The following is a 27,318-nucleotide window of genomic DNA, read 5'->3' on the forward strand; positions in this document are numbered from 1 at the left end:
AACTGTCTTACCTGAAAAGGGTTTTTAATTGATTAACTTATTTATTCTTGTATGGTATGTAGAATAATAGAAAAATTCCCAGGAGAAACTATGAAATAGTGAATTACTATTAACTAGATATTTGAAGTGACAGTTTTGTATTATGTTTTTCTTTGTTGCTATGAAAAGTAATTTGCACCAAATCTTTGCAAGAAACTACACACACCGCACTTTAGTTTACATATTATGAGATAAAACTGTTTTTGTGCGAGTTACTAATTTCTAAAAGTTTATGAATATGCTGGTTTTGATTGCTATGTTTGTTAGTTATTAACTTATATTACTTTCATTTTCTATAAAATTGCAATTTGAATGCAGTAATGCCTATTTCCAAAGCAGGTTAAAAAGGTATACATAATTGTATTTTAATATATCTTGTAATTTGTGATAGGAAATTATGAATGCAGGATGAACAGCCAGAAATTCGAAATGTTTGATGATGTGAAAAACTGTAGAAGCTGACTTCAGAGCTTCCCAGAGGAAATAGATGTTATATAAAGTAGAGCAAATTATTCCTTAAGGTTTTTAGTTGATAATTAATTGCTGCTTGTTAAGTTGGGTATTTTGTTGCTGCTCAGAATTGCATTATGAGATGCCAGTTTCATATGACTACATATATGTAATATATGATCTAGTTGAGAAAGAGATATTATCATTTCAAATACAGCCTCTTCCTCTTTACTTCTGTTACCTTTTTCTGAATTCCAATTAGGTGTGTACTTGATCTCCTTATTTTAGCTTACATATGTCCTGATCTCTTAGATATTTTCTATTTATCTCCCTGGGTTAAATTAAGGATAATTTCTTCAAAACCTTATTTTAGTTAAATAATTCTCTTTTCAGCTGTGTTTAATCTATAAGGGAGTTAGGCACTGGCACAACATACATTCTTAGGTATTTATTTGTTAAATGAATATATTCATGCATTTCTTACATTTAACCAGGGGCCTGAAAAATTTTCAGTTAGCATTGGTCGAATGTGCATCTATGAAGGAATGGTTGAATGGGTGAAATTTAGCACTGGAGGTATAATAAATAAAATTTCTATAAATTAAAATGTTTATTTATTTGATGATTGCTTTATTTCTCTTAAGAAATTTGCCTTCCTTAAGATGTTGATTGTACCCAAGTAAAATGTGGGGAATTGCATAGCACCAGTCAGTACTATAGGCCTTGTCATTAATAAGCATTCAATGATAAACATGAGGATGCCAAAGACAGAGCCATGGATTTTGCTAGGATATTACTAAACATTAAGAGGCACTATGTGGACTTGGAGAATTTTATGCACTTAACCATGAGGGTGACACAAAATTTAGTGTTTGAGCCTCTCATTTGCTCTACAAATCTGTGTGTGAGTTAAAGCAATGTTTATCTCATGAAGACTGGAAATCACGTTTATTCTTGCTGCATTGAGAAACAATTGAGAAGCATTATTTTCTGCCAATTCTACATACATTCTGCAATGTTTATTCTCATGCTTTTGTTCCAAATGTTGGATTTTTTCCTAAACTATTATTAAAGTGTGAATTTTTGTAATTTCATTTTGTTTGTGGAACAATTATGTATACTCAATAAACCAAGCCCTTTTCTGTTTTTGGCTTTCATTTGTTATCCTTGCCATTTTTGTTTGTTTGTTTCTTACTTTTTATTTTCTTTCTTTTAGGAAGTGGTGCTTAGTAATGTACGTATTGCATACTACTTGAGCTCTGCTCATATCTCTAGAATTATCTGCTGGGCTCCTGGGTTTCTTTCCCTACTGCTTTCTCCTTTCTTCTCTAAAGATATTACTATACAGATTCCCCTCATATATAAAAGGGAGCAAAAGATAATGACCTTCACAGAGTTTTGACAGGATTTCATGAAATAATACGTGTAAATTGTTTAGACCAGTGGCTGGTATATAGTGAAAGATCAAAGAGGCATAGATGCTAATTATTACTTTAAATTATTATCCTTATCAGGTTGTCATCCTTGGTCATAGAAGAGGAAAATGCAGTAAACGAGAATTCAGAGTAAAACAGTTCCCTTCCTCTCAGCGAGCTGCATCGTCGCCTTCCTCCCTCCTTGGGCTCCCCAGCTTCTGGGGGTCTGATGTGCAGCACCGCTGAGGGGGTCAGGTAGTCTGGATGCCCAAGGGTTTGGAGTGTCTCAAGTAGTTTCATGTAGAACTAAGTTATGCAATGTTCTGCTTTTATGTGATTGTGGGGGTTATTTTGAGGATTTTCTTCTTTGTCTGGAACTGGTACCGGATAGGGAAAAGGAGTCAGATCAGGAAAGAAACTCAATGCCAGCCGTGTGCTTCCTTGCCTTTAGAACCTCAGGATTCTTTGAAAGCCTTGATGTTGAAACCATCCAGATATTTTTGTGCTCATCATCTTTTCTCTATTATAAATCTAGAGTTGTAAGTTAGAACATTGAGGTATGAGTTACTATAACCTCATTAGTTATTTGAAATCAGCTTGCTGTTTAGAAATACAGGTGAGAATTATGTATACCTAAACATGTGTACATATATGGAAAGATGTGGAAAAGAAAGAGACTGTTCCTATGACTTTTATTTTTCCCTCAGATGATTCCATTAGGACTGCTCTTTATGTCCAGGAGAGTTTTGGGACCAATGTTAGAATGATATTGGAATCTTACCCTGTGTTTTTCTTTCTTATTTTCTCAACATTGTGAAGCATAGAAAATATTTTATTAATACAATGTTCTTTAAAAAATCTCTTATTTATTATTTAGTTCCACTTGGGAAATTTTGTCATTGTTTGCCATTCTCTCCTGTGACCTTCTTCAACTTTGTTTATAAACACACAAGACCTCATGATAACAGGAACTTGGATATAATGTAATTGGAGATTGGCTTCTATGCTCTCTAACTGGCTTGCCATGCCATTTCAAAACTTTGTAGTAATGCCACCCTGCATTTTTGGGAAATGAATTTGAGACTTAAAACATTTTGGTATACTTTTAATATTATTAGTTTAATACTTTAAAAAATACATGTATGATGACTTTGGCTTTCTATTTTTGGTTATAATTATATTTCTTTCAAACAGTATAAATATTAAGAAAAAATTGTGTTATTTTGTAGTTGTTCCTAGTTTTGAAAAGGAAAATGCACCAGAAGGTCCTACTCAGAAAGGTCTTCGTGAAGCCAGGGAACAAAACAAATGTAAAACAAAGATGAAAGATAATACAAAGGTATGATATTCATTTTTGTTTCCATTAGTTCATACTTAACTCTCAGATCTTCATATCCAGGGACTCATACAGTATCATTATTTTACTGAGAAAGGGATGTAGAGGCTATGTATTCTGGGCTCTCAATCTATAGATGGAAAATGGAGATCTTCAAACATTACTAGTAACTAGTTAATTGAGGGACATATGCTCATTAGTGGCGGAGAGCTCAGTGAATCACTCTGCTAAGTACCCCGACTTAATCATAGCCACGTCCGCTCACCTGCTTACTTTTCTGCTTAAAATTATCTCTGTCCATAAGAAATAACTCCCAGATCATCCCTTATTTATTAGTTTAATTTCAGAGTTTTGTTAATCTTTAAAAGTAGAATGGAGAGAATTATGCCCCATTTAAGGATTTCTTTGTATCGCAGTGCATTTTCTTTGCAATCAGGCTGATAGTTAACAATATTCTGTAATGATTAAAGAAAAATGGTATTAAAAATATCTCGTCAGAAGGATCAAAAACGAGGAAGAAAGAAAATTACATAAAACCTGTGAGTGGTTTAGTTTCTTGTCATGAAAATTGCATAGAAGTCTAGATAAATTAACAAATTTTCTTATAAAGTATTTGTTACGTTTGGGTTCTAAAATATCTGGCATTCATTTAAAAATGAAAATATTTACAATTATAATGGCTTTTTAGTAGTAAGAATAGATTTTTATCAATTCACATATTAAAATAAATCTTTTACTTAGCTAATATCGATAACATTTTTTTCCTCAGAGGTATGCAGTGGAATCCAGTATCGTATATAATATTTGAATAAAGTACAGTCTAAACACTTTTAGGTTATACTGAGGCTTTGATAATCGCTTTTTTGCAATATTTAGATATTACTATTCCTCTGTTAACACTGTTGATTTACGGATTTGTGGTGTTTGGGGTAGATCCCCTCTTCTAGTCAGCCTGCCTCTGGCTCCCCCATGCCAACAACCTCCCATCGGGACAGACTTTCCCCTTTCGCCGCCATGAAGCTTTCCCACTCCTCAGGCTGCCTTTAATTTGAGTCTCTGCCAAATGCATCAGTGGTGGTGGATAACTGTCTTGCTGTCAATAAGTAGCGCTTGTTCTTATTTAGGTAATCTTTATTTATCCCTACAGAGGTTATTAATTCAGAGAACAAATAAAGCACTCGGAAGAATAAAAAACATATCAGAGTTAAGAATTTTGGGTGTGATTGTGGTGATTGTCATCAGAAACGTTTCCGTCTTCTGCTGGCGTAGGCGATCTCTTTCATGTAGGAAGTCACGCTTAGAACTTTGTTGATTCATTCACTAAGTACTTATGGCTTGTAAGACTCTACATTAGTAATACAAGGTTGGCTTTTCATGTGACAAAAAGCTACTAAAATATAGGACAAGTGCATCACATATTTATGCATAGTATATTCTTTTTTGATGTTTCATTAAAATATTTAACATAATACCTACAACATGATAGAAAAATTCAGGCCTTACAAAAGTGTGTAAGTGCAAAATAAAGTGAATTCTTCCCCTCTTCACCAAGTAATCATTTTTACTAATATTTCTTTTTTAATTTTCTTTCCTTTTTTTTGTGCCCCTTGACCAACATCTCTCCTATTCCCCACCTCTAGCCCCTGGTAACCACCATTCTACTCTCTCTTTTTATGAATTCAGCTTTTTTAGATTCCACATGTACGTGAGATCTTACAGTATTTATCTTTCTCTTGTCTAACTTATTTCCCTTAGCATAATGCCCTCAAGGCCCGTATGTGTTGCCGTGTTGTTGTAAATGGCAGGATGTCCTTCTTTCTCATAGATGAAAGATATTGCATTTTATACACTCCCCCCCCCACACACACAAACACACATGTTGCTTACTCATTCATCTGTTGACAGTTGATTTCTGTATCTTGGTTATTGTTGAATAATGCTGCAATGAACATGGGAGTGCAGATATCTCTTCAAGATACTATTTTCATTTCCTTTGGATGTATACTCAGAAGTGGGATTGCTGGATCATGTAGTAATTCTATTTTTAATGTTTTGAGGAACCTCTATACTATTTTCCACAGGGGTGGCACCAATTTACATTCCCACCAACAGTGCACAAGGGTTCCCTTTTCTCCACATCCTTGCCAACACTTCTCTCTTGTCTTCTTGATCACAGCCATTCTAACAGGTGTGAGTTCTTCCCTCACTGAGGTTTTGATTTATATTTCCCTGATGATGGATCATGTTAAATACCTTTTCCTGTACCTATTGGCCATTTGTATGTTTTTTTTGGAAAAATGTCTATTCAGTTCCTCTGCCCCTATTTTAATTGGATTGTTTATTTTTTTGTTATTGAGCTGTATAAGTACTTTATATAATTAGATATGTCCACCTTATCAGATATATGGTTTGCAAATTTTTTTTTCCATTCCATGGGTTGTCCTTTAATTTTGTTGATTGTTTCTTTTGCTGTGCAGAAACTTTTTAGCTTGATGTAGTCTCATTTGTTGGTTTTTGCTTGTGTTGTTTGTGCTTTTGGTGTCATATCCAAAAAATTATTGGCAAGACCAATGTCAAGGTGCTTTTCCCTTATATTTTCTCTAGGAGTTTTATGGTCTTAGATCTTACGTTTAAATCTTTAATCCATTTCCAGTCAATTTTTGTGAGCGGTGTAAGATAGTGGTCCAGTGTCATTTTCCTGCATGTGGTTATCCAGTTTTCCCAAAACCATTTATTGAAGAGACTATCCTTTCTCTATGGAGTATTCTTGATTCCTTTGTCAAATATTAACTGACCATATATGCGGGAGTTTATTTATGGGCTCTCTGTTCTGTTCTATTGGTCTCTGTGTCTATTTTTATGTCAGTAGCATATTTTTTTTAATTACAATAGCTGTGTAGTATATTTGAAATCGGGAGTGTGATGCCTCCAGCTTTGTTCTTTTTTCTCAGGATTGCTTTGGCTATTTGGGGTCTTTTGTGGCTCTAAATTTTAGGATTTTTTTTCTATTTCTATGAAAAATGCCATTGGAATTTTGATACGGATTGCATTGAACCTATAGATGGCTTTGGGCAGCATGGGCATTTTAACAATATTAGTTCTTCAGATCCATGAACATGGGATAGCTTTCTGTTTGTTTGTGTCATCTTAAATTTCTTTTATCAACGTCTTATAGTTTGCATTGTACAGATCTTTTACTTCCTTGGTTAAATTTAATCCTAAGGATTTTATTGGTTTCTTTTTTTCTTTTGGCGAGAAAGATAGGCCCTGAGCTAACGTCTATTGCCAATCTTCCTCTTTTTGCTTGAGGAGGATTGTTGCTGGGCTAATATCTGTGCCAATCTTCCTCTATTTTGTATGTGGGATGCCACCAAAGCATGGCTTGATGAGCTGTGTGTAGGTCTGCGCCTAGGATCCAAACCCACAAACCCCGGGCTGCCAAAGTGGAACGTGTGTCCTTAACCACTGTGCCACCGGGTCTGCCCCATATTTTGTTGTTTTTGATGCTGTTGTGAATGGAATTGTTTTCCTTATTTCTTTTTCAGATATTTCATTGTTAGTGGATAGAAACACAAATGATTTCTATATGTTGATTTTGTGTCCTGCAACTTTACTGAATTTATTAGTTTCAATAGTTTTTTGGTTGAGTCTTTAGGATTTTCTATATATAAAATAATATAATCTGCAAATAAAGAGAATTTTCCTTCTTCCTTTATGATTTGGATGCCTTTTATTTCTTTATCTTGTCTTAATGCTCTATCTAAGAATTCTAATATTATGTTGAATGAGTGGTAAGAGTGGGAACCCTTGTCTTGTTCTTGATCTTAGAGGAAAAGCTTTGAACTTTTCACTGTTTAGCATGATGTTAGCTGTGAGTTTCTTGTATATGGCCTTTAATATGTTGAGGTATTTCCTTCTACACCCAATTTGTTGAGGATTTTTATCATGAAAGGATTTTGAACTTGGTCAAATCCTTTTCTTGTGTCTATTGAGATGATCATATGCTTGGGTGTAATCATAAGAGCAACTTTATTTATGTGACCTACTGTCCTTTAAAGCTGCTCCACTAGTGGAGGTAATTACTCCCCTGTCCCTGGATGAAAATTCTCTGCAGGCTTCACTGGCTTATTACTTAATTCTATGGTGACTTTAAATTGCAGAACTCAAGCCTCAAGTCAGTAATTAAAGATATTTAGCTTTGTGTAATATCAAAGCTTCATATTTGATACAAGTTAAATCTCCCATCTTCTAGCTGGAGGCTGCTTTGGGCTTCATACTTTTAGGAGGAACGGGTGGTGGTAGTAGAAGTGTGTGGTCCTTCCTATTTCTTTTCCTTTTTGTTTTCCTCTAGTTTGTTAACTGGCTAGGTTGAAATGGGAAGATGGAGGAACTATAAGAGGAATAGAAAACTTATTATTTGACTCAAACTACCTTGTGATCACTTCCATACAGATAGCCATTGCTCTCATAGACACTATCATGAGCTCTTCAGACTCTCCTACCAACTCTTCTTAGGGAACTTCCTTGCCTGGACCAGTGCTTCTCCTTGGGTCAGCTTCCATATGCCCCCTGGTGGTACAGTTTGTATTTTCTTTCTACTTGGGTCTCTTTTCCCTGTCAAGCTTCCCTCTTAGAGGTTTTTAAAAACAATTTTAAGCTGATATTTCTACTAGTATTACATTCTGGTCCCTGGGTTTCACGCCTCTGTGCTCCACAGTTAGAAGGGGAGTATAATATTTCCCCTGAGTATGCTCTTTACCTTACTATTGTGGACTGCAAATTAGACACAGATCCACCGTGCTTTACAGCTGCAAATAACAAGCATCCCACCTACGGTGGGTCCTGTTAGAGGCCCTCACACTGGGTTTGGGACTGTGATATTTCCCCCCATACCCCTCTTGGATGGGTTGCACTTACACAAGGGCTTTCTGTAAAGAACTTTTCCTCACACATACTCTCCATTTCCATCCTCTTAACCTCTTGTATATTTAAATGTGTAAAAGGTTTAAAAGTGTCAATTATTTTTAGTCAAATCCTTTAAACTTTTTGCAAATGGTCTAATACTTCTATTGGAATATAAGAAGTTTTGAATCTTGGTGTTTTTATGAAACTTCCAGTTTAATATCCTTAACTTTCTTTTCTCTATAATCTTTTAAGTATTTTTCTTTTTATTTGACTTGTCAGATTTCAGGAAAATATAGTTAGATGAAGTTTTTATGTATTTGTGTTTGTTTTTCATGTCTCACATAACACACAGAAGAACTTTTCAATCTTAGGACTGATGTGCTACTTTAACTAAGGGAATTTCTTTTCTATTATTTATCTGAATCCATTGTTTCTTTTCAATTTTTCTGAATTTCCTAATAGGTAACTTTAGACTTCTTAATCAATATTTCATTAACTTTTCTGCCATATTTTCCATCTCTTTGTCTGTTTTATGTTCTTATGTATCTTCTCAACTTTGCCTTTTCAACTGCTTAGGAAATGGCTTTATCCAGTTTGTCACTATCAATCCGTTGAATCTGTTACTTTGAAAATTCAGTTCTTTGTTTCCAAGATTTATTTCTCGGAGAGTGATGTCACCATCATGGTGGAATAAGTTGTTCCCTTTTCCTCTTGTCTCTAAATTACAAACAGTATATTGTCCATTGACCAACAAAAGACCCCCTGCAGAATGCCTGAGAGATCCATATGTCTATCTGTACATCTGAAGGTGGGTGGACTGGAGAGGCAGTGGAACTAGGGAACCAGCCACCTCCCCCTCCCCTGGTAGTGGTGACTCCAACACTGGGCCTTCCAAAATGTGGATGCCTCCAGCAGTGGTAGTGATACCCATGACCTCAGGCTTCAGGAAACACAGTGGTGCCAGTGACACAACCCATTCTCCAGCAGTGGCTACTCCAATGCAGGCTGTTCCAGCAGCAGGGCTGCATCCAAAATGCAGATACCTCCAGCAGTGCCAGTGGTGCCTGTGATACAAGGTTTCAAAAAGTGCACCAGCACCAGAGAATAGAGGCTGCAGGAGCAGCAGCAGCACTAATGGCTCAGGCCTACCACAACCCCCCGCAGTGGGAGATGACCTGGTGACCTGAAGTTTCAGGAAATGCAGTGGCACTCTTGGCTTACTCCCTACCCCACCCCCAGTGGTGGCAGTTGGCACCTGCAACCTGAGGCTTCAGGAGCTACTGTGGTACCTGTGACCCAGCCCCCAGTGGCGGCACCCTGACACTGCCCCTACCAGCAGTGGGGCTGCATACAAGACCCCAGGTCCCTGGCAACAGCAGTGACACCTGTGAACCCAGAACCCCTGGCAGCGACACTGCCAGCACCCCCAGATAATCCAGGAGTAGCAGTGCAGGTGGTGCACATGGTAGCAGCACCCAAGCACGTGGGGAGCCTGCAGAGAGCCAATGTGGCAACAGGAGGCCGAGGTGACTTGAGCAGCAGCAAAGGTGCTTACAGATGGGTGACCCTGGTGGCAATATCCATGACTGCAGTGACATCATAAACAGCAATGCACCAGCAACCTTGGAGGCGCAAGAAGTACAAGGAAGCCACTGACAATGCCTCTGGCAGAGGCAGTTGAAGATGGAAAATACAGACTCTCAAATACAACTAGAAGCAGCTCAGAATCAAAGTAACCAAAGCCTTACCCAAATAAGAAAGGTGTTTACTACCACAAATGTGCTGGCATAGGCACAACTCATCAATCAACATGAAGAACTATACTAACATGATAACATAGAAAGAAAATGACAGCTTTTCAGAAACTAAATTTGAATGCATAGAAGATTGAAATCTGACAAAGAATTCAAAATACCTATCATGAAGAAATTCAGTGAGTTCCAAGAAAACTCAGAAAGTTCAATGAGTTCAGGAATAAAATCAATGAACAGAAGGAATACCTCACCAAAGAGATTGAAACTCTAAAAAAAAAAAAAAAAAAAACACCAACAGACATTCTGGAGATGAACACAATTAGTGAGATGAAAAATAAAGTAGAAAGCACTGGAACTAGAGCAGACCATATGGAAGAGAGAATTAGTGAGCTCAAAGATGGAAATCTAGAAATGATCCAGGTGGGAGAGGAGAGAGAACTAAGATTCTTTTACAAAATGAAGAAATTCTATGAGAAATATCCAACTCAATTAGGAAAAGAAACATGAGGATAATGAGTATCCCAGAAGGAGAAGAGAGCAGGAAAGGAGCAGAGAGCTTATTTAAAGAAATAATAGCTGAGGGGCTGGCCCCGTGGCCGAGTGGTTAAGTTCGCGCACTCCGCTGTAGGCGGCCCAGTGTTTCGTTGGTTCGAATCCTGGGCGCGGACATGGCACTGCTCGTCAGACCACGCTGAGGCAGCGTCCCACATGCCACAACTAGAAGGACCCACAACGAAGAATACACAACTATGTACCGGGGGGCTTTGGGGAGAAAAAGGAAAAAAATAAAATCTTTAAAAAAAAAAAAAAAAAAGAAATAATAGCTGAGAGCTTCCCAAACCTGGAGAAAGAACTAGATATACAAGTACAGGAAGCTAATCAAACTCCTAATTATCTCAATCCAAAAAGACCTTCTCCAAGGCACAGCATATTAAAACTGTCAACAATCAATGACAAAGAAAGAATATTAAGGGTGGCCAGAGAGAAGAAAATAATTTACAAAGGAACCCCCATCAGGCTATTGGCAAGATTTCTCAGCAGAACCTCTACAGGCTAGGAGAAAGTGGAATTATATATTCAAAATATTGAGAGCCAGCTCTGATGGCCTAGTGGTTAAAGTTCAGCGCTCTCACCACTTTGGTGGCCCAGATTTGTTTTCCAGTTGTGGAACCATACCACCCATTTGTCAGTTGCTATGCTGTGGTGGTAACTCACACAGAAGAACTAGAAGGACATACAACTAGGATATATAGCCATGCAGTGGGGCTTTGGGGAGGAAAAAAAGAAGAAAAAGAGGCGGATTGGCAGCAGATGTTAGCTCAGGTGCCAATCTTGAAAAAAAAGTAACTATAACCTCTTCAATTTGGTAATCAACCAACAATACAAAAAAGGATAATTTGTGACAACAAAAATATAGAAGGGGAAGAGGAAAAGGACAGAACTTTCATAGGCTAATGGACATAAGATGCTATCAGCAGAAAAAGTACTATCTCGTCTTTGAGATCTTTTATACAAAGATGTGTATAAAATCTCATGGTAACCACAAAACAAAAGTTCAGAGCAGAGTCACAAAACATAAAAAAAGAGGAAACTGAGAAACATATCACAGAAGACCACTAAACTGAAATGGTAAGCAGAAATACAAGGAAAGAGAAACAATGGAAATATAGAACAACCAGAAAAGAAAAGATAAAATGGAAGTATTAAGCCCTCATATATCCATAATTACTCTAAATGTAAATGGATTGAATTCACCAATCATAAGATACAGAGTGGCTGGATGGGTTAAAAAACAAAACCCCACAATATGCTGCCTCCAGGAAACACATCTCAGCTCTAAAGGCAAACAGAGGCTCAAAGTGAAGGGATGGAAGATGATGTTCCAAGCAAATGGCGAACAAAAGAAAGCAGGTGTAGCCACAGTTATATCAGACAAAATAGGTTTAAAACCAAAAACAACACAAAAAAAAGAGAGCGAGAGACAAAGATGCACATTATGTAATGATAAAAGGGACATTCCACTAAGAAGAGATAACACTTATGAATATATATGCACATAACATAGGAACACCAATATGTGTAAAGCAACTATTAACAGACCTAAAGGGATAAATTGACAGCAACACAATAATAGTGAGGGACTTTAACACCCCACTTACATCAATGGATAGATCATCCAGACAGAAAGTCAAAAAGGAAACATTAGCCTTAAAGGAAACACTAGACCAGATGGATTTAACAGATATGTATAGAACATTCCATCCAAAAGCAGTGGAATACAAATTCTTCTGAAGTGCACATGGAACATTCTCAAACATAGACCATATGTTGGGAAACAAAACAAGCCTCAATAAATTTAACAAGATTGAAATTATATCAAGCATCTTTTCCATCCACAATGGTATGAAACTGGAAACTGACTCTAAGAAGAAAGCTGGGAAAGTCACAAATCTGTGAAGACTAAACAACATACTACTGAACAAACACTGGATCAAAGAAGAAACCAACGGAGAAATTAAATAAAAATGAAATACCTGGAGACTAATGAAAACATAACTTAAAATTTATGGGATGCAGCAAAAGTGGTATTAAGAAGGAAGTATATAGTAATATAGACCTCCCTTAAAAAAACAAGAAAAATCTAAATTAAACAATCTAACACTACACCTAAAAGAGCTAGAAAAAGAAGAACAGATGAAGCCCAAAGTCACTAGAAGCAGGGAAATAATAAGAATCATAGTGAAAAGAAATCAAATAGAGACTAAAAGGGTAATAGAAAAAATGAAACTAAGAGCTAGTTCTTTGAAAAGATAAACAAAATTGACAAACCTTTAGCTAGACTAAGAAAAAATAAAGGCTCAAATAAATAAAACCAGAAACAAAAGAGGAGAAATTGCAACAGATACCACAGAAACACAAATGATTATCAGAAGATACTATGAAAAGCTATATGCCAACAAATTGGATAACCTAGAAGAAATGGATAAATTCTTACAATCATACAACCTACCAAAACTGCATCAAGAAGAAATAGAGAATCTGAATAGACCAATCACAAGTAAAGAGATTGAAACAATAATCAAAAACATCCCAAAAAACAAAAGTCCAGGACCAGACAGCTTTTCTGGTGAATTATATCAAACATTCAAAGAAGGTTTAATACCTGTCCTTCTCAAACTCTTTAAAAAAATTGAAGAAGATGGGGTGCTTGCTAACTCATTTTATGAGGTCAACATTGTCCTGACACCAAAACCAGACAAGGACAACACAAAAAAGGAAAATTACAGGCCAATAAGACTGATGAACATAGATGCAAAAATCCTCAACAAAATATTAGCAAATCCAATACAACAATACAGTAAAAGGATCATACACCATGATCAAGTGACATTTATTCCAGGCATGCAGGGGTGCTTCAGAATCCACAAATCAATCCATGTGATATGATAGAAACTCTCAATAAAATGGATATGGGAGGAAAGTACCTCGTCATAATAAAGGCCATATGTGACAAATCTACAGTCAACGTCATACTCAATGGTGAAAAATTGAAAGCTATTCTTCTAAGAATAAGAACAAGACACGAATTCTTACTCTTGCCACTCTTATTCAACATAGTACGGGAAGTTTTAGCCAGAAAAGTTGAGAAGAAAGAAAAAAGAAAAAAGGAAGAAAAGGGGTCCAAATTGGAAAGGAAGAAGTGAAACTCTCACTATTCGTGGATGATGTGATTCTCTCTATATAAAGCCCTAAACAATGCACTAAAAACCTATTAGAAATAATTAACAAAATACAGTGAAGTTGCAGGGTACAAAATCAACATACAAAAATCAGTCACATTTCTATACACTAACAGATAACCAAACAGCAGAAAGAGAAATCAAGAATACAATCCCATTTACAATCACAGCAAAAAGAGTAAATTACCTAGGAATAAATTTAACCAAGGAGGTGAAAGACCTACACACTGAAATCTATAAGGCATTACTGAAAGAAATTGAAGAAGTCATAAAGAAATTGAAAGATATTCCATGCTCATGGATTGGAAGAATTAACATAGTTAAAATGTCCATATTACCTAAAGCAATCTACAGATTCAATGCAATCCCAATCAGAATTTCAATGACATTTTTCACAGAAATAGAGAAAAGAATCCTAAAATTTGTATGCTATAACAAAAGACCCCAAATAGCCAAAGAACTCCTGAGGAAAAAGAACAAAGTTGGAGATATCACACTCCCTGACTTCAAAATATGCTACAAATCTGTAGTAGTCAAAACAGCATGGTACTGGCAGAAAAACAGACACACAGATGAATGGGACAGCGTTGAAAGCCCAGAAACAAGCCCACATGTCTATGGACAGCTAATTTTCCACAAAGGAGCGAAAAATATACAATGGAGAAAAGAAAGTCTCTTCAATAAATGGTGCTGGGAAACCTGGACAGCCACATGCAGAAAATGAGAGTAGACCATTATCTTACACCGTACACAAAAGTTAACTGAAAATGGATTAAAGACTTCAGCGTAAGACCTGAAACCATAAAACTCCTAGGAGAAAACGTACAGTATGCTCTTTGACATCGTTCTTAGCCTTAGCAGTATCTTTTGAATTCATGTCTCCTCAGGCAAGGGAAACAAAAGGAAAAATAAACAAATGGGACTACCTCAAACTAAAAGTCTTCTGCACAGCAAAGGAAACCATTGACAAAAAGAAAAGACAACCTAACAATTGGGAGAAGATATTTGCAAACCATTTATCTGATAAGGGTTAATGTGCAAAAGATGTAAAGAAGTCATACATGTCAACAACAAAGAAACAAAGGCAACAATTAAGACATAGGAAAAGATCTGAGCAGACATTTTTTCAAGGAAGATATACAGATGGCCAACAGACACATGAAAAGATGCTCAACATCACTGATTCTTAGGGAGATGCAAACAGAACTACAGTGAGATATCCCCTCGCTGCCATCAGAGTGAGTGTTAAAAAGACAAGAAATAAGTGTTGGAGAATGTGGAGAAGAAGGAATCCTCAGTCATTGCTGGTGGGAATGTAAATTGGTACAACCACTATGGAAAACGGTATGGAGATTTCTCGAAAAATTAAAAATAGAAATACCATATGATCCAGTTGTTCCACTTCTCAATATTAAGCCAAAGAACATAAAAACACTAATTCAAAAGGATATATGCTTCCCTGTGTTCATTGCAGCATTATTCACAATAGCTAAGACTTGAAAGCAACATGAGTGACCATCAATGGATGAATGGATAAAGATGTGATATCTATATACAATAGAATACTACTTAGCCATAAAAAAGACAATGTCATGCCAATTGTGACAACCTGGATGGACCTTGAGGATATTATACTAAGCGAAATGAATCAAACAGAGAAAGATACTTTCTGTATGACTTCCCTCATATGTGGAAGATAAACAAACACATAGATATAGAAAACAGATTGGTGGTTACCAGAGGGGAAGGGGTAGGGGAGGGAAAAAGGGGTAAAGGGGCATATGCGTTTGGTGAGAGATGAAAACTAGACTTTTGGTGGTGAACACAATGCAATCTATACAGAAATTGAAATATAATGATGTACACCTGAAATGTATATAATGTTATAAGCCAATGTGACCTCAATAAAATAAATTAATTTAAAAAAGATTTATTTCTTGTTCTCCAAGTAGTCTTTTCTACTTGTATCTCGTATCTTGTAAGCATTTTTTACGAAGGTTGCCTTTCCTCTCCTACACCCACCCTCCTATCCTGTCAGTCTCTCTTGCATGGTAAGGTGTCAGATCTTGTATGTGGTTGGGCAAGGATGCTCTAGTGTCACTCCAAGCTCACTCCAGTCCCAACAGATGTGTATATCCCCCAAGATAGTTTGCCTACTTTAATTGGGAAGCAGTTCTTGGGTTTTAGTCTACATGCAAAAACGTTATCATGTATCCTCTGTAAAAAAGAGAGAAAGAAATAGGGAAGGAGGGATGATTTGTTCACTTCTGCAATTCTGAAGGCAGTTACTTAATGAAGGTTTCTGATGTTTTGCCTCTTCACTCAGGCAAAGTAAGGAAAGCATTCAGGATTTAAGTCAGGAAAGAGACAGTTTAGGTCTTTTGAATAAAATAACTTTAATACATGAAATTGGTTACATATGTGATAGAAGAACTAAGACGTCAAATAGGGGACAGGAAGACAACTCAGGGACTGGCAGTGGTAGGGCACTGCCACCGTCTTTTGTGTTGGAGGCACAGAGGAAGAGCAGTGTTACCAGAATCCAGCAGCTGGGGCCATCTGGTAGGAGGACTGAAGTAAGGGGCTGTCCAGGAGGAGCTGGAGCCATGGATGGGAGGCAGAGTTTGGACAAAGGAACTTCTAACACGTAGTACTAGGGAGGGATAAGAAAAAAATTGTTAATTAATATATATGTAACAAAAATATTTATAGCTAAACATTCTATTTCCAGTCACATGTAACTGATCTGCTTTTTCGCTCTTCTAGTGCTCTTTCAGTGTTTACCCTTTGCTTTGTCAGCACCTTGGCTGATTGGAGCTCTCTGTCTGATGAATTGACCTGTGTCTTCAATCCTGAAGGGTCTGAGTATTTAGTCGTCCTGGTATCTTGGATTGTTTTGCTTTTACGTTGACATTTACTAGTTAACGTTGAAGTACTAAGATGCACCCCAGATGTTTTGCTGGATTCCAGCAGATCCTGTCCAAATCCACCATTTAGCAGCAACCCTGTCAAAGAGTGCCAGACTGTCACAGAGATCCCTGAATCACTAGATGGCAGACTTAACTTTTAATTTGATGGTGCCTTCCTTATGCGACACAGTAGAAGCATTCTTCCCTATTGAGCTAAGCCATCTAATAGCAGAGCCCAAAGTTGTTGGGGCAGGAAGCAAAATCTTTGCCGGTTGGTTATTAGATGTAATGATTAGAGGAGCTACTTGTATTTTTGTGAACCCTTGGTTTCCATGACCATGTAAGAACAATCTTGCAGGATGTCTTTAAACTTACACTATAGCTGAGTTTTTAATAAACTATTTCACTATTCTACCAGGCCATCTGTTTCTGAGGTATAGTCTACCATTAATTTCATGGGTGTTAGCCTGTAACCATACATCTTTTCTGTAAAATGCATTATTTTGTCATAAGTATGTATTGCGTGATATTCCATGACAATGAATACGGGCATTTGTAAGTATGTGGATTCTGGTGCATGCAGAGCGACGAAGGCAGATATCCAAACTGGAATAGTGGCTGCAATTGTAGACTACACCTTATCAACTTTACAATAATTCACATTCATTTTCTAAGATTCATCAGTTTTCTTCTAGAGACCAAACTGTCAAGTTTAATGAGGATGTGATGGGTATCTATCATCTACATCTTTCAAGTGTTTTATTGTGGCACTAATTTCTACAATTCCCACAGGATTGTGATTTTGGTTTACTCTCCTGGTAGGGTTGGGAAGATCTGGACTTCCAGCTGATTCTTTCTACAGTAGTAGTACTTACTTCATAAGTCAGGGAGCCAATGAGGAAATTTTACTAATTGACTCATATGTCTATTCCAGGTATTCAATCAGAAACTGAGGAAATAACCAGAGGATAAGTCCACAGACCCACTGAGATTACTGTGAAACAGACTTGGGCCAAAACACCATTTATCACAAGGCTATCATAAGCCCTTAGTTTGACTGTTGGGTGGTGGTTTTGTGTCCCCAGGAAAGGGTATCCACTCAAAGCTAATATTTAATTACCTCTGAAAGACCTGAGGTAAAAGAGTTTCCCTTGTAAATGGCTATTGTTCCTTTAAGGAAGGCTTGGAGGGAGATTTACAATCAGATTTCCATTTTCTTGAATGAACTCTGCATGATACAGTGAACACATCTAGGGTACTTGCTATTTCCTCCTCATCAGACCCATTTAGGGTGATTTCAGTAATATAGTGGAATGTAAACATGATCAGGATTACTATATTTTGATAGAGAGTAAAGAAGTTTACATGGCCCCAAGCTAAAGGAGTTAAGTTGTATTGCTGTCTTTGCCATGTAAAGGTAACTTGCTTTTAACTATCTTTACTGATGGGAATTGAGATTTGTTAAATCAGTAGCCTCATAACAAGTACTAGAGGGTGTGTTGATCTGCTCCATTAATGATGCCACAGCAGACATGTTCCAGATCCTTAGATAATGTGCTTAATTTTGTACCCCACCATTTTTCTCTGATCGATTTAATTCTTGAATAATGGTTGTACAGTAAGACTCTGCTCTAATTTCCCTTGTGTTGGGCTTGGTAACCTATTTTCTTAGTGTGCTGACATACTGGATAATATATGTTCAAGTGCCTTGTAAATTGTAGAAGCATTATGTAAATGCAAAGGTATTATATTATTAATGTTGCTGATGTTATTCCCATTATCATAAAAATCTATCTCAGCACCATGATGCTAAAGTTCCAGAGTACATAGTACCTTGCTGACCCATGTTGACTTAGATTCTTACTTTGCTTGTCACTAGGCTTCTTATAATGAAGAGGATATAGAATTTAAGGATCTTATGGATTGACTTGGATGTCTAAATAAGTTGTTCATTTGTTCAGAATTTTACAGATTTTAGTCAGTGTACATAAATATCATATGTGTCAACTTGAATAGTGGCGTGTACTCTTGAGTGGATATGAAACCGAAATGAGTTCCCCAGAGGTAGCAGTGGGTTCCTATTACAGAACCTTAAATTCTTCTGACATTTCAAAACTGTATCTTTCCTTAAGCACATCTAGAGACAGCCAAAAACTATGGGCCATGGGTTATTGTCCTTCTGTTTACATCAACAAGCTCTTTTGCATATTAACCATGAAATCCAAAATTTATTAACTATCAGTAACCATCTTGTTCATCCATTCTGATTAACTTAATATAATAATTAGTAATGTTCTGTTATATTTATAGACAGTAAAGATCCCTTCAGACTAAATCCTATATCATAGGAGGATACTCCCATGTTGATAAACTCTCCCTTGTCCAACTTTATGTTCCACCTCCCTTGTCTCAACAGCCTCAGGATCCAGACCTGTATGTACTCTTTTGGCACCCACAGGTACATGTTGCCCAGTTCCTGCAGTTCCCTTGGGTTTAATTTCTTTTGTTTTCTTTTCTTAGCAGAGTCAATACTTCCCTGGCTATGTTATATTGTGACTTAAATGGATTTTCATCAATTGGCCAGGGAGGAGATGGGAAATATATTGTAAGTGGAGTGAATTGCCTTTGGTTGAGGGAGGTGTGCTGTTGAGGGAGGTGTGCTAAACTTTAACAGGGAGAAGCAGGCCACTTTTCAGGTCTAGAATTCAGGGAAATCTGAAGACTCAAGATTTTCAAGTGCATTGTCTCAGATTTCTCCATAGCATCTCTATCCACTATGTGTGTGTGTGTGTGTGTGTATATATATATATATATATAATATATACATATATATACATATATACATATATGTATGTATTTTTTCTCCCATACTTTTCTACAAAATTATGCTCTGGTTATCAAAATAAAACATTAAAAAAGAAAATATTTCACAAGTACTATAGGTAGCTCAAATGAAATCAAGTTGTATTCTGTAAGTCTTTTTGGAACTCAGAATAAATTAATTTTCTCCATGAAATCTGTTATAAATAGTATTCCTAACTTTCCTAATTCATAATATATTTTCAAATATAACTTCTTTGCTGATGATTTTCATATTATGAATGAAATATGATGACTACATATTACCATACTGTAACTTTAAAGCAATAGTTTGGCTATCTACAGGAATTTTTATTTAGGGATACTACCATTTCCTCAAAGTTAAAATGGCTTAATTCACAAATCATCATCTTATTTCACAAATAGGCTAATTTCTCCATTTTTGAAATGCCTTTTAATAGTGTCTGCATTCTACCAATTCATTCAGTACAAAATTATGGCATCGTCTTTGATCCTATCCTTGTAATGTCTCCCAAGCTCCTATTGATGTCTTTTTCACGTTAATTGATAGGTTTCACATTCATTGGAAGGGGAGAGTTAAGACTTAAAACCTTATTGGAAAGGGCGTAAAGAATGTATCTCGAAGTTTCATTTACAGAACAAATTTGCTTAAGTTAAATGTTTCTTTTGAGTGGATTTGGGGAATCTGGTGGAGATTATGGGGGACTTCCTAAAACCACTCCCAAACCCCCTATTTCACTGCTGCTTTTTCCTTTTAATTCTTGCTCCCACCTTTCTAAAACTGGTCTGCATGGACTACCTTAGCAGCCTCCTCGACTGTCATCCAGTAGTCCACTCTGCATGGCATTGAGTATTTCCACCTGAAACTTGCCTGCACAAATGGTCTTTCTTAGATAATTGAATTTCTCGAGTCAGTTAGGTATGTGGCTTCCTGATAGGCCATATTAATTCCCTGATTATATTTCTAAAATATTATAAAATCCCTTCTAAAAGATGAGTTAATGTGAGATTTTTTATGGTTTAAACTATTTTCTCTTGAATTAAGGAAACAGTTTGTGTGAACACTGGGAAAGCACTTTTATTGTTTTTAAGCTAATCAGTAGGTTACTAAAATAGTCAATGGATTAGTTTCTGTAAAGATAACTATACGTTTTAATATAGTTTTCTTGTATCTGTGAAATATATTTTACTCTAAAGGAACTAAGAGCCATTATGCAATTAATTGGATATATTTTTGCAATCACATAAGTCACAGTTAAGAGAAAAAAATTACCATGTTATTGAGACTTTGAACGGTGATTATACATGTGAAACCTTCAGTGTGCCAACGTATTTATTAAAGAGAAGCAGAATGGAAGAATTCCATATATACTTGAAAAGTTTTTAAAAGTTAATATTTATGTGTAGAATTTATTTTTAATTTTAGAGAGAGGAAAAGAATCATCTAGCATCCACTGTTGTTCACATCTGTTGCTTTAAAAACTCCTTTCAGAGTTAAATTTAGAGCTTACAATTACAATTCTTAAATATTACAATTTTTATATGTTAAAAATCTGCCACTCATCTTATATCCTGAGCTATCTACTCAATGATCATTCAGGAAAAGTGAAAAACCAACAGCAGTGAAAGTATTTCAAGAAAGTGGGGAGAAAATTAAGAAAGATAAAGCCCTATTAACTTGTTCTTTCATTCTTTTATTGCCTGATTTAATTCTTGATCTCTTGTGGGTTGGAGTGTAGACATGCTCTTTTAAATGAAAAAATCCTATCTAGATTATCATACTTCTATGACAGATTTATGTTCTTAATACCTGTTATATGTTTCTGCTGGAAACTGTTTTAAAGTATTGTAAAAACGTTATCAAGAAAACGTAGATATTTCTTCTCCATGTAAATAGGAACAGAGGACACACTGGGAAGGATATATAAACATACAATATGTACAATAAAATTTTCAAAATATTTTATAACAAATATTCAAATATTGCCCAAGGTTCAAAGAAAACTTGGGGAAATATTCATATTATCTTCATCTTTAAATAAAATTTAAAAGTCTTATAAAAGGAGTAATTAAAAAGCCTATACTAAAATTTTTAGATCATTTACCTAGTCAACGGTTGGTTTTGCAACAATTATTCAGAACTTATTTTAGGAAAAAACTTTAGCTAAAGTTTAGATGTTTCCCTTAAAATAAGTTTCAATTGCAATTAATAATTTTTTACATTATTTTTAAATCATTTAATTCTATAAGTTTATTAATAATACATGTTATATAAGAATGGCTTTTCAAAAGCTTATACTACCAATACATATAGCTATTAAAATAATTGCTTTCTGGGGTCCAGCCCCGTGGCCTAGTGGTTAAGTTCAGTGCTCTGCTTCCATGGCTGAAGTTCAGTTCCCAGGTGCGGACCTACACCACTCATCTGTCAGTGGCCATGCTGTGGTGGCAGCTCATGTACAAAAAGTGAAAGATTGGCACAGGTGTTGGCTCGGGCAAATCTTCCTCAGCAAAAAAAGACACACAAAACAAACCAAAACAAATAAATAAAATAACTGCTTTCTCATAAGCTATGGGTGAATTTTCAGATTTTCCCATTTGTCTTAACTTCTTTTAGGTCTTTAGAAATTATATATACATACATATATATAGATATTTTTTGTTAAAAGAGCAAAAGGAAATTACTTTTTAGCCTTAATTTAATATTTTCACACCTTATTCTTGCATAAGTTATCTGTCATAACCCCTTTTTCTTCAGTCCAGCGTCTGTTAGGATACTGTAGCTGTGCTTTGGCAGAAGCTGATTTAGAGTATGAATTATTATGAAGCCTAATCTGTATTTGAAACCTGGTTCTACCACTTAATACTTTACGAACCTGGGCAAATTACTTAACTTCTGTCTCTATAAAATTGGAAGAATAATATGTGTATCAAAGGGTTTTTCTCATGATTCAGTGAAATAATATATGTAATATATCTAACACAGTGCCTATTTCAGAATCGATACTGACGAAATGATAGTGTTTCAGTAGAAAAGGTTACTTACTGGAAGATAAATAATACTTCATTGTTAATACTATTTTATTCTTTTGTGTTACATATGGTATACGTAACACTGAATAGAAGTCTGTTGAGGACTTCTAGATTCATTCCTTTTAACCATGCTTGTCATTTCAGTCTATAATGGCTTGAATAATTTAGCAATGACTTTCTATGATTATAAGTATGGTTTCCCTAATTCAGATTATATGTAAACAGAGACATGGAAATTAGAGCAGTAAGGTGGCTAATTCCGATGTTCTAATGTTTGCATGTTCCCTGTTATATGTTTGAAAGTGCTGTTATGTTCATAAAAATTGTACACAACTCTCAACTTCTTTAGGGGCTATTCTATATTTTGATTCACTTAATGAAAAAATGGAATCATTTAATATCTTTGTCATCACATCTGCCAGTGATTGTATAAAATAGATTATGGTTTAAATATAATGATTTGAAAGTGGGAATAGGAAGGAGTTTCTTCAGCTCTGTGACAGTGTGTGTCATCAAGTTGTGTGGCGCCGTACGGGCCACGCTAATGGTGTACTTCGAGAGCAGTTAAATGCACTGACATGCTGCTACCTTGCATTTATTAGAGTGAGTTTAGTTGCAGGTTGTACAGTATTCTTGGATATTTCTATGCAGTTATTATTATTATTTTTTGCCTAAAGTATCATTGTGACTCTGGCATCAACCAAGGATCAAGTTAACATTTTGCCAGTAATTGTGAATATTACATTAGGATGTTAAATCATTTTATTTATCAGACACAAAGTTGCTAAAAAGGAAATTAGTTTTGCATTTTTTAAGAGTTTGGAAATATGGAAGGTATTTAAAAGTCTATCACCATGTGCAAATGGGAATTTTAATGCCTATAGTTTGATAATAGTGTTGAATGTCTTCAGCAGTTGAAATAATTCATTAAAAATTCCTGAGGAAATATATTAATCAAAATATTTATTCATAATATTGTGTCATGTTAAATACATAAGGATTAAGCCAACTTGTTTATAATTCTGTTCTGATTAGAAATCAAATAAATAGAAATACTTACATTATTACACTAAATATATTCTGCTTGCGTAAAAAGAAGTAAATGTGAATCAGAATAAAAGCATTAAGAAATACTAATTATTTTCAGGTTTTTAACTCTACTATTTATTTTGAATTATGCATAAGCATGGATCATTATAAAATACTAAAATGATATTACAATGAAAAAGTGCTCAGAATTTTGCATTTTGAAAAGTTCAGTCAATATCAATATCTACGTTATCTTTATTTCAAAATAACACTATGAAAAATTATTTGTGGATTAAATATACCAGAATTTAAAAATAAATATGTGCACGTAATATTTATTTAATTTAAATATATTTTGTGCATATTTAATATTATATATAAATGTATATATAAAAAATACATAAATGTGAGTTATACACTATGTATGTAGTCTTCTACAGCTTGTTTTCTTCATTTGGTGTTTTGTTTCTAAGATTCTTCCATGTTGCTATATGTGGCTATAGTTCATTTCACAATAGTTACTTTTCTGTTCTGTTGTTTATGCATGTGCAAGTTGTTTCCAAAATCTTGGTCTAATAAACAGAGCTTCCATGAACATTCTTGTCCATCTCCAGATACACGTATGTAGGATTTTCTGTAGGATGCTCCTCTGGGAGTGGGATTACTGGGTCACTAGGGAAGAGGATTTTATTAGGTAGTGTCATATTCTTTTCCAGACTAGTTGAATGTGTTTATGAACCCACACACAGAGTTTTTATTACTATACATCCTTTCCCACACTTGGTATTATCGGGGTTCTTGATTTTTGCCTATCTAATAAAATATGTTACCTATTGGGTCTTGATTTTCACTTTTCTGATTAATTACTAAATTGAACATGTTCTCCTTTGTTTATAGGCAGTTTATATGTTAGATTCTGTGAAATTTCTGTTCATACATTTTGCCCATTTTTCCATTAGCAATGCATCTTAGATACTAATCCTTTGATCAGTATATGAATGCAGATATTTCAGATGGTAACTTATATTTCCTGTTTCTTTGTAGTGTCTTTTAATGAATAGAAGTTCTTCATTTTGTTATGTTTTACATCTGAAATATATACAATTTTTATTAAAAAAATAATCCAGAAAAAAATGTCCCTCATTTAATGTAGTCAAATTTATCAATACTTTGTTTTATGATAAAACTTATTGATGTTCAAGAGATCCTTTCCTATCCTAAGGTTAGAATGCTTTGCTTCTAAATTTTCTTTTATTATCTTTGTTTAGTACTTATTTTTCCCCTTACCAAATATTTCAGTGTGTAATTCCTAAAAACATAGGAATTCTCTTACATAAACACAATATAATTATTTAAATCAAGAATTTAACATTTATACAATACTATCTTTAATCTACAGAATTTATTTAAATTTTGCTGTGTTCCACTAATGATTCTGCAGTTTTTTTAAAGCTTTTTATTTTGAGCTAGTTGCCAATTCACATGCAATTGTAACAAATAATACAGAGAGATCTTGTGTACACTTTATCTACTTCCCTCCATTGGTAACATCTTGAAAAACTAAAGTACAATATCACAATTCAGATATTGACATTGATATAATCAAGGTATGGAACTGTTCCATCACCGCAAAGATCCCTGATGTTGCCCTTTTATAGTCATACCCACTTCCCTCCACCCTACTTCCCCCACCTGCTAATCCTAGACAACCAGTAATCTGATCTCCATCTCTATAGTTTAGTCATTGCAAGATCATTATTTAAATGGGATTATATATCAATTAGCTTTTGGGGTTTGACTTTTGCACTCAGCATGATTCCCTTGAGATTATTCCAAGCTGTTGCATGGGTCAATAGTTTGTTCTTTTTTATATTGCTGAGTAGTTGCTAATTCTTTTTAAAATATTTGGTAGAATTCTCCAATGAAACCACCTGGGCCTGAGGGTTTCTCTTCTGAGAGCTTTTAAATTATAAATTTAATTTCTTTAGTGATTATAAGACTGTTCAGATTATTTCATCTTAAGTGAGTTTTGGTAGTTTGTGGTTTTTGAGGAATTGGTCCTTTTTAAATTGTTAAATTTATGAGCATAAATTTGTTTATAATATTCCCTTATTATACTTTTAATGACTGCAGAATCTATAGTGATATTCTCTGTTCCATTCTTGATATTTGTTTCTTCTCCCTTTTTATTTTCATCAATCTTACTATATAGAATTTTACCAATTTCATAGACTTTTTTTTAAAGAACTAGATTTTTGTTTCATGATTTTCTGAATTGTTTTCCTGTTTTCTATTTCATTGATTTTTGCTTTCATCTTTATTATTTCCTTTATTCTGCCTTTAGCTTTGGGTTTCTGGTGTTCTTCTTTTTCTGCTTTCTTGAGGCAGAAACTTAGAATAGTGTTTCAAGACATTTCCTCTTTTTTAATATAAGCATATAGTGCTATGAATTTGCCTCTCAGCACTGCTGTAGCAGCACCCCATGTATTTTGATATGTTGTACTTCATTTTCATTCAATTCTATATATTTTTATTTCCTTTGAGAGTTTGATTTATGGATTATTTAAAAGTATGTTGTTTAATTTCCACGTGTTTAAGAGATTTTCCCCTTGTCTTTTTGTTATTGATTTGTAGTTTGATTTAATTGTTGTCAGAGAATGCATTACCTTTTGTTGCTATGTTACAGGTCAGACCTGGGTCACCTTATTCTGTTGGATAGGGAGTGGTAAAAATACTCTGCCCCTATACTGTTCTTCTAATCCTGGTGTCTCTAACCAGTTTGCCTTCCTATTTCCACTTTTCAGATTTGCACTTTGGTTGTGTCTTCATTATTTCCAGGGTTTATAGTTGCACTTAGAAGGAAGAGCAGGAGGAGAGATAGTCTACACCATCTTGTCTGGACTGGATGTCTCTTCATAAAGTTTTGCTTTCCAATTTTAAATGTTTAGTTGCCTTAAAATCAAATTTTTTAAAAAAATGTAGAATGTAGTAGGAATCCAATTTCACTCGGTCTCATTCAGATAATTGCTTGTCCCAGCACAATTTATTATATGATTCTTCTTTTTCCCAATAGTCTGCAGTACCAGCTCTATCATTTAACCAGTTTTCATGTATACATGGGTTTGCTTCTGGACTTTATGTTCCATTGGTGAGTTTGTTTATTCCTATGGCAGTACCATACTTTTTAATTATTACAGTTTTTAATGTTTGGATATATCTTAGGGCAACTCCCTCAACTTTATTCTCATTCTTCGGAAGTGTTTTAGCTATTCTATAATTTGCTATAAATTTTAAAATAAGCTCTCCTAATTCCTAAAAAGTTTTTTTCTTGGGATTTGTATTGGAATAGCTTTGGTTTATAGATCAATGTAGAGATAACTGGCGTCTTTATGATATCGAGTGTTTCAATGCATGGATGAATGTGGTTTATCTTCCTGTATATTTAGATTTCCTTTAATGTCTTTCAATAACATTTTTCTACTTTTCTCCACACAGATCTTGTATGTTTTTGTTCAGTATAATTCTAAGTACCTTATAATTTTTGCTATTGTAAATAATATTTACAAGTAGTTAAAATAAATAACTTGTCCCTTTGTTGACTTTGAGGCCTCCTTCAACAGAAATCAAGAAGGAGTGTATGAGCTCAGTGCAAGATCACCCTTCTGTCCAACTCCACACTTCTATCAGCAGGAGTGGAGAGGGCACTCTCAAACTTGGAATAAGACAACACCTCTGCAGGCCACCATTGGCAGGAGACGGCAGAGTACTGGAGCACTCAGAATGAGACCGCCCATCTCCAGGACCTCAGGCATCTGTCAGCAGGAGCCAAATGGGAGGCTCTGAGCAGCACATGTTCCTGGCCTGTCT

The 27,318-nt window shown here is 35.2% G+C and overlaps 1 protein-coding gene across 7 annotated transcripts in view; it reads left to right on the forward strand.

The window, feature by feature from the left end:
* Nucleotides 1-27,318, forward strand: part of SPAG16 (sperm associated antigen 16) — a 1,020,255-nt gene that overhangs the window by 162,647 nt on the left and 830,290 nt on the right. For all 7 annotated transcript variants that reach the window (XM_070618199.1, XM_070618198.1, XM_070618200.1 and 4 more), the window contains one exon: nt 3,134-3,243. In XM_070618199.1, coding sequence (XP_070474300.1) covers nt 3,134-3,243 — 110 coding nt within the window. The remainder of the gene's footprint in view (nt 1-3,133; nt 3,244-27,318) is intronic.

Source organism: Equus przewalskii, chromosome 5 (genome assembly GCF_037783145.1).
Source record: "Equus przewalskii isolate Varuska chromosome 5, EquPr2, whole genome shotgun sequence".
Lineage (NCBI taxonomy): Eukaryota > Metazoa > Chordata > Mammalia > Perissodactyla > Equidae > Equus > Equus przewalskii.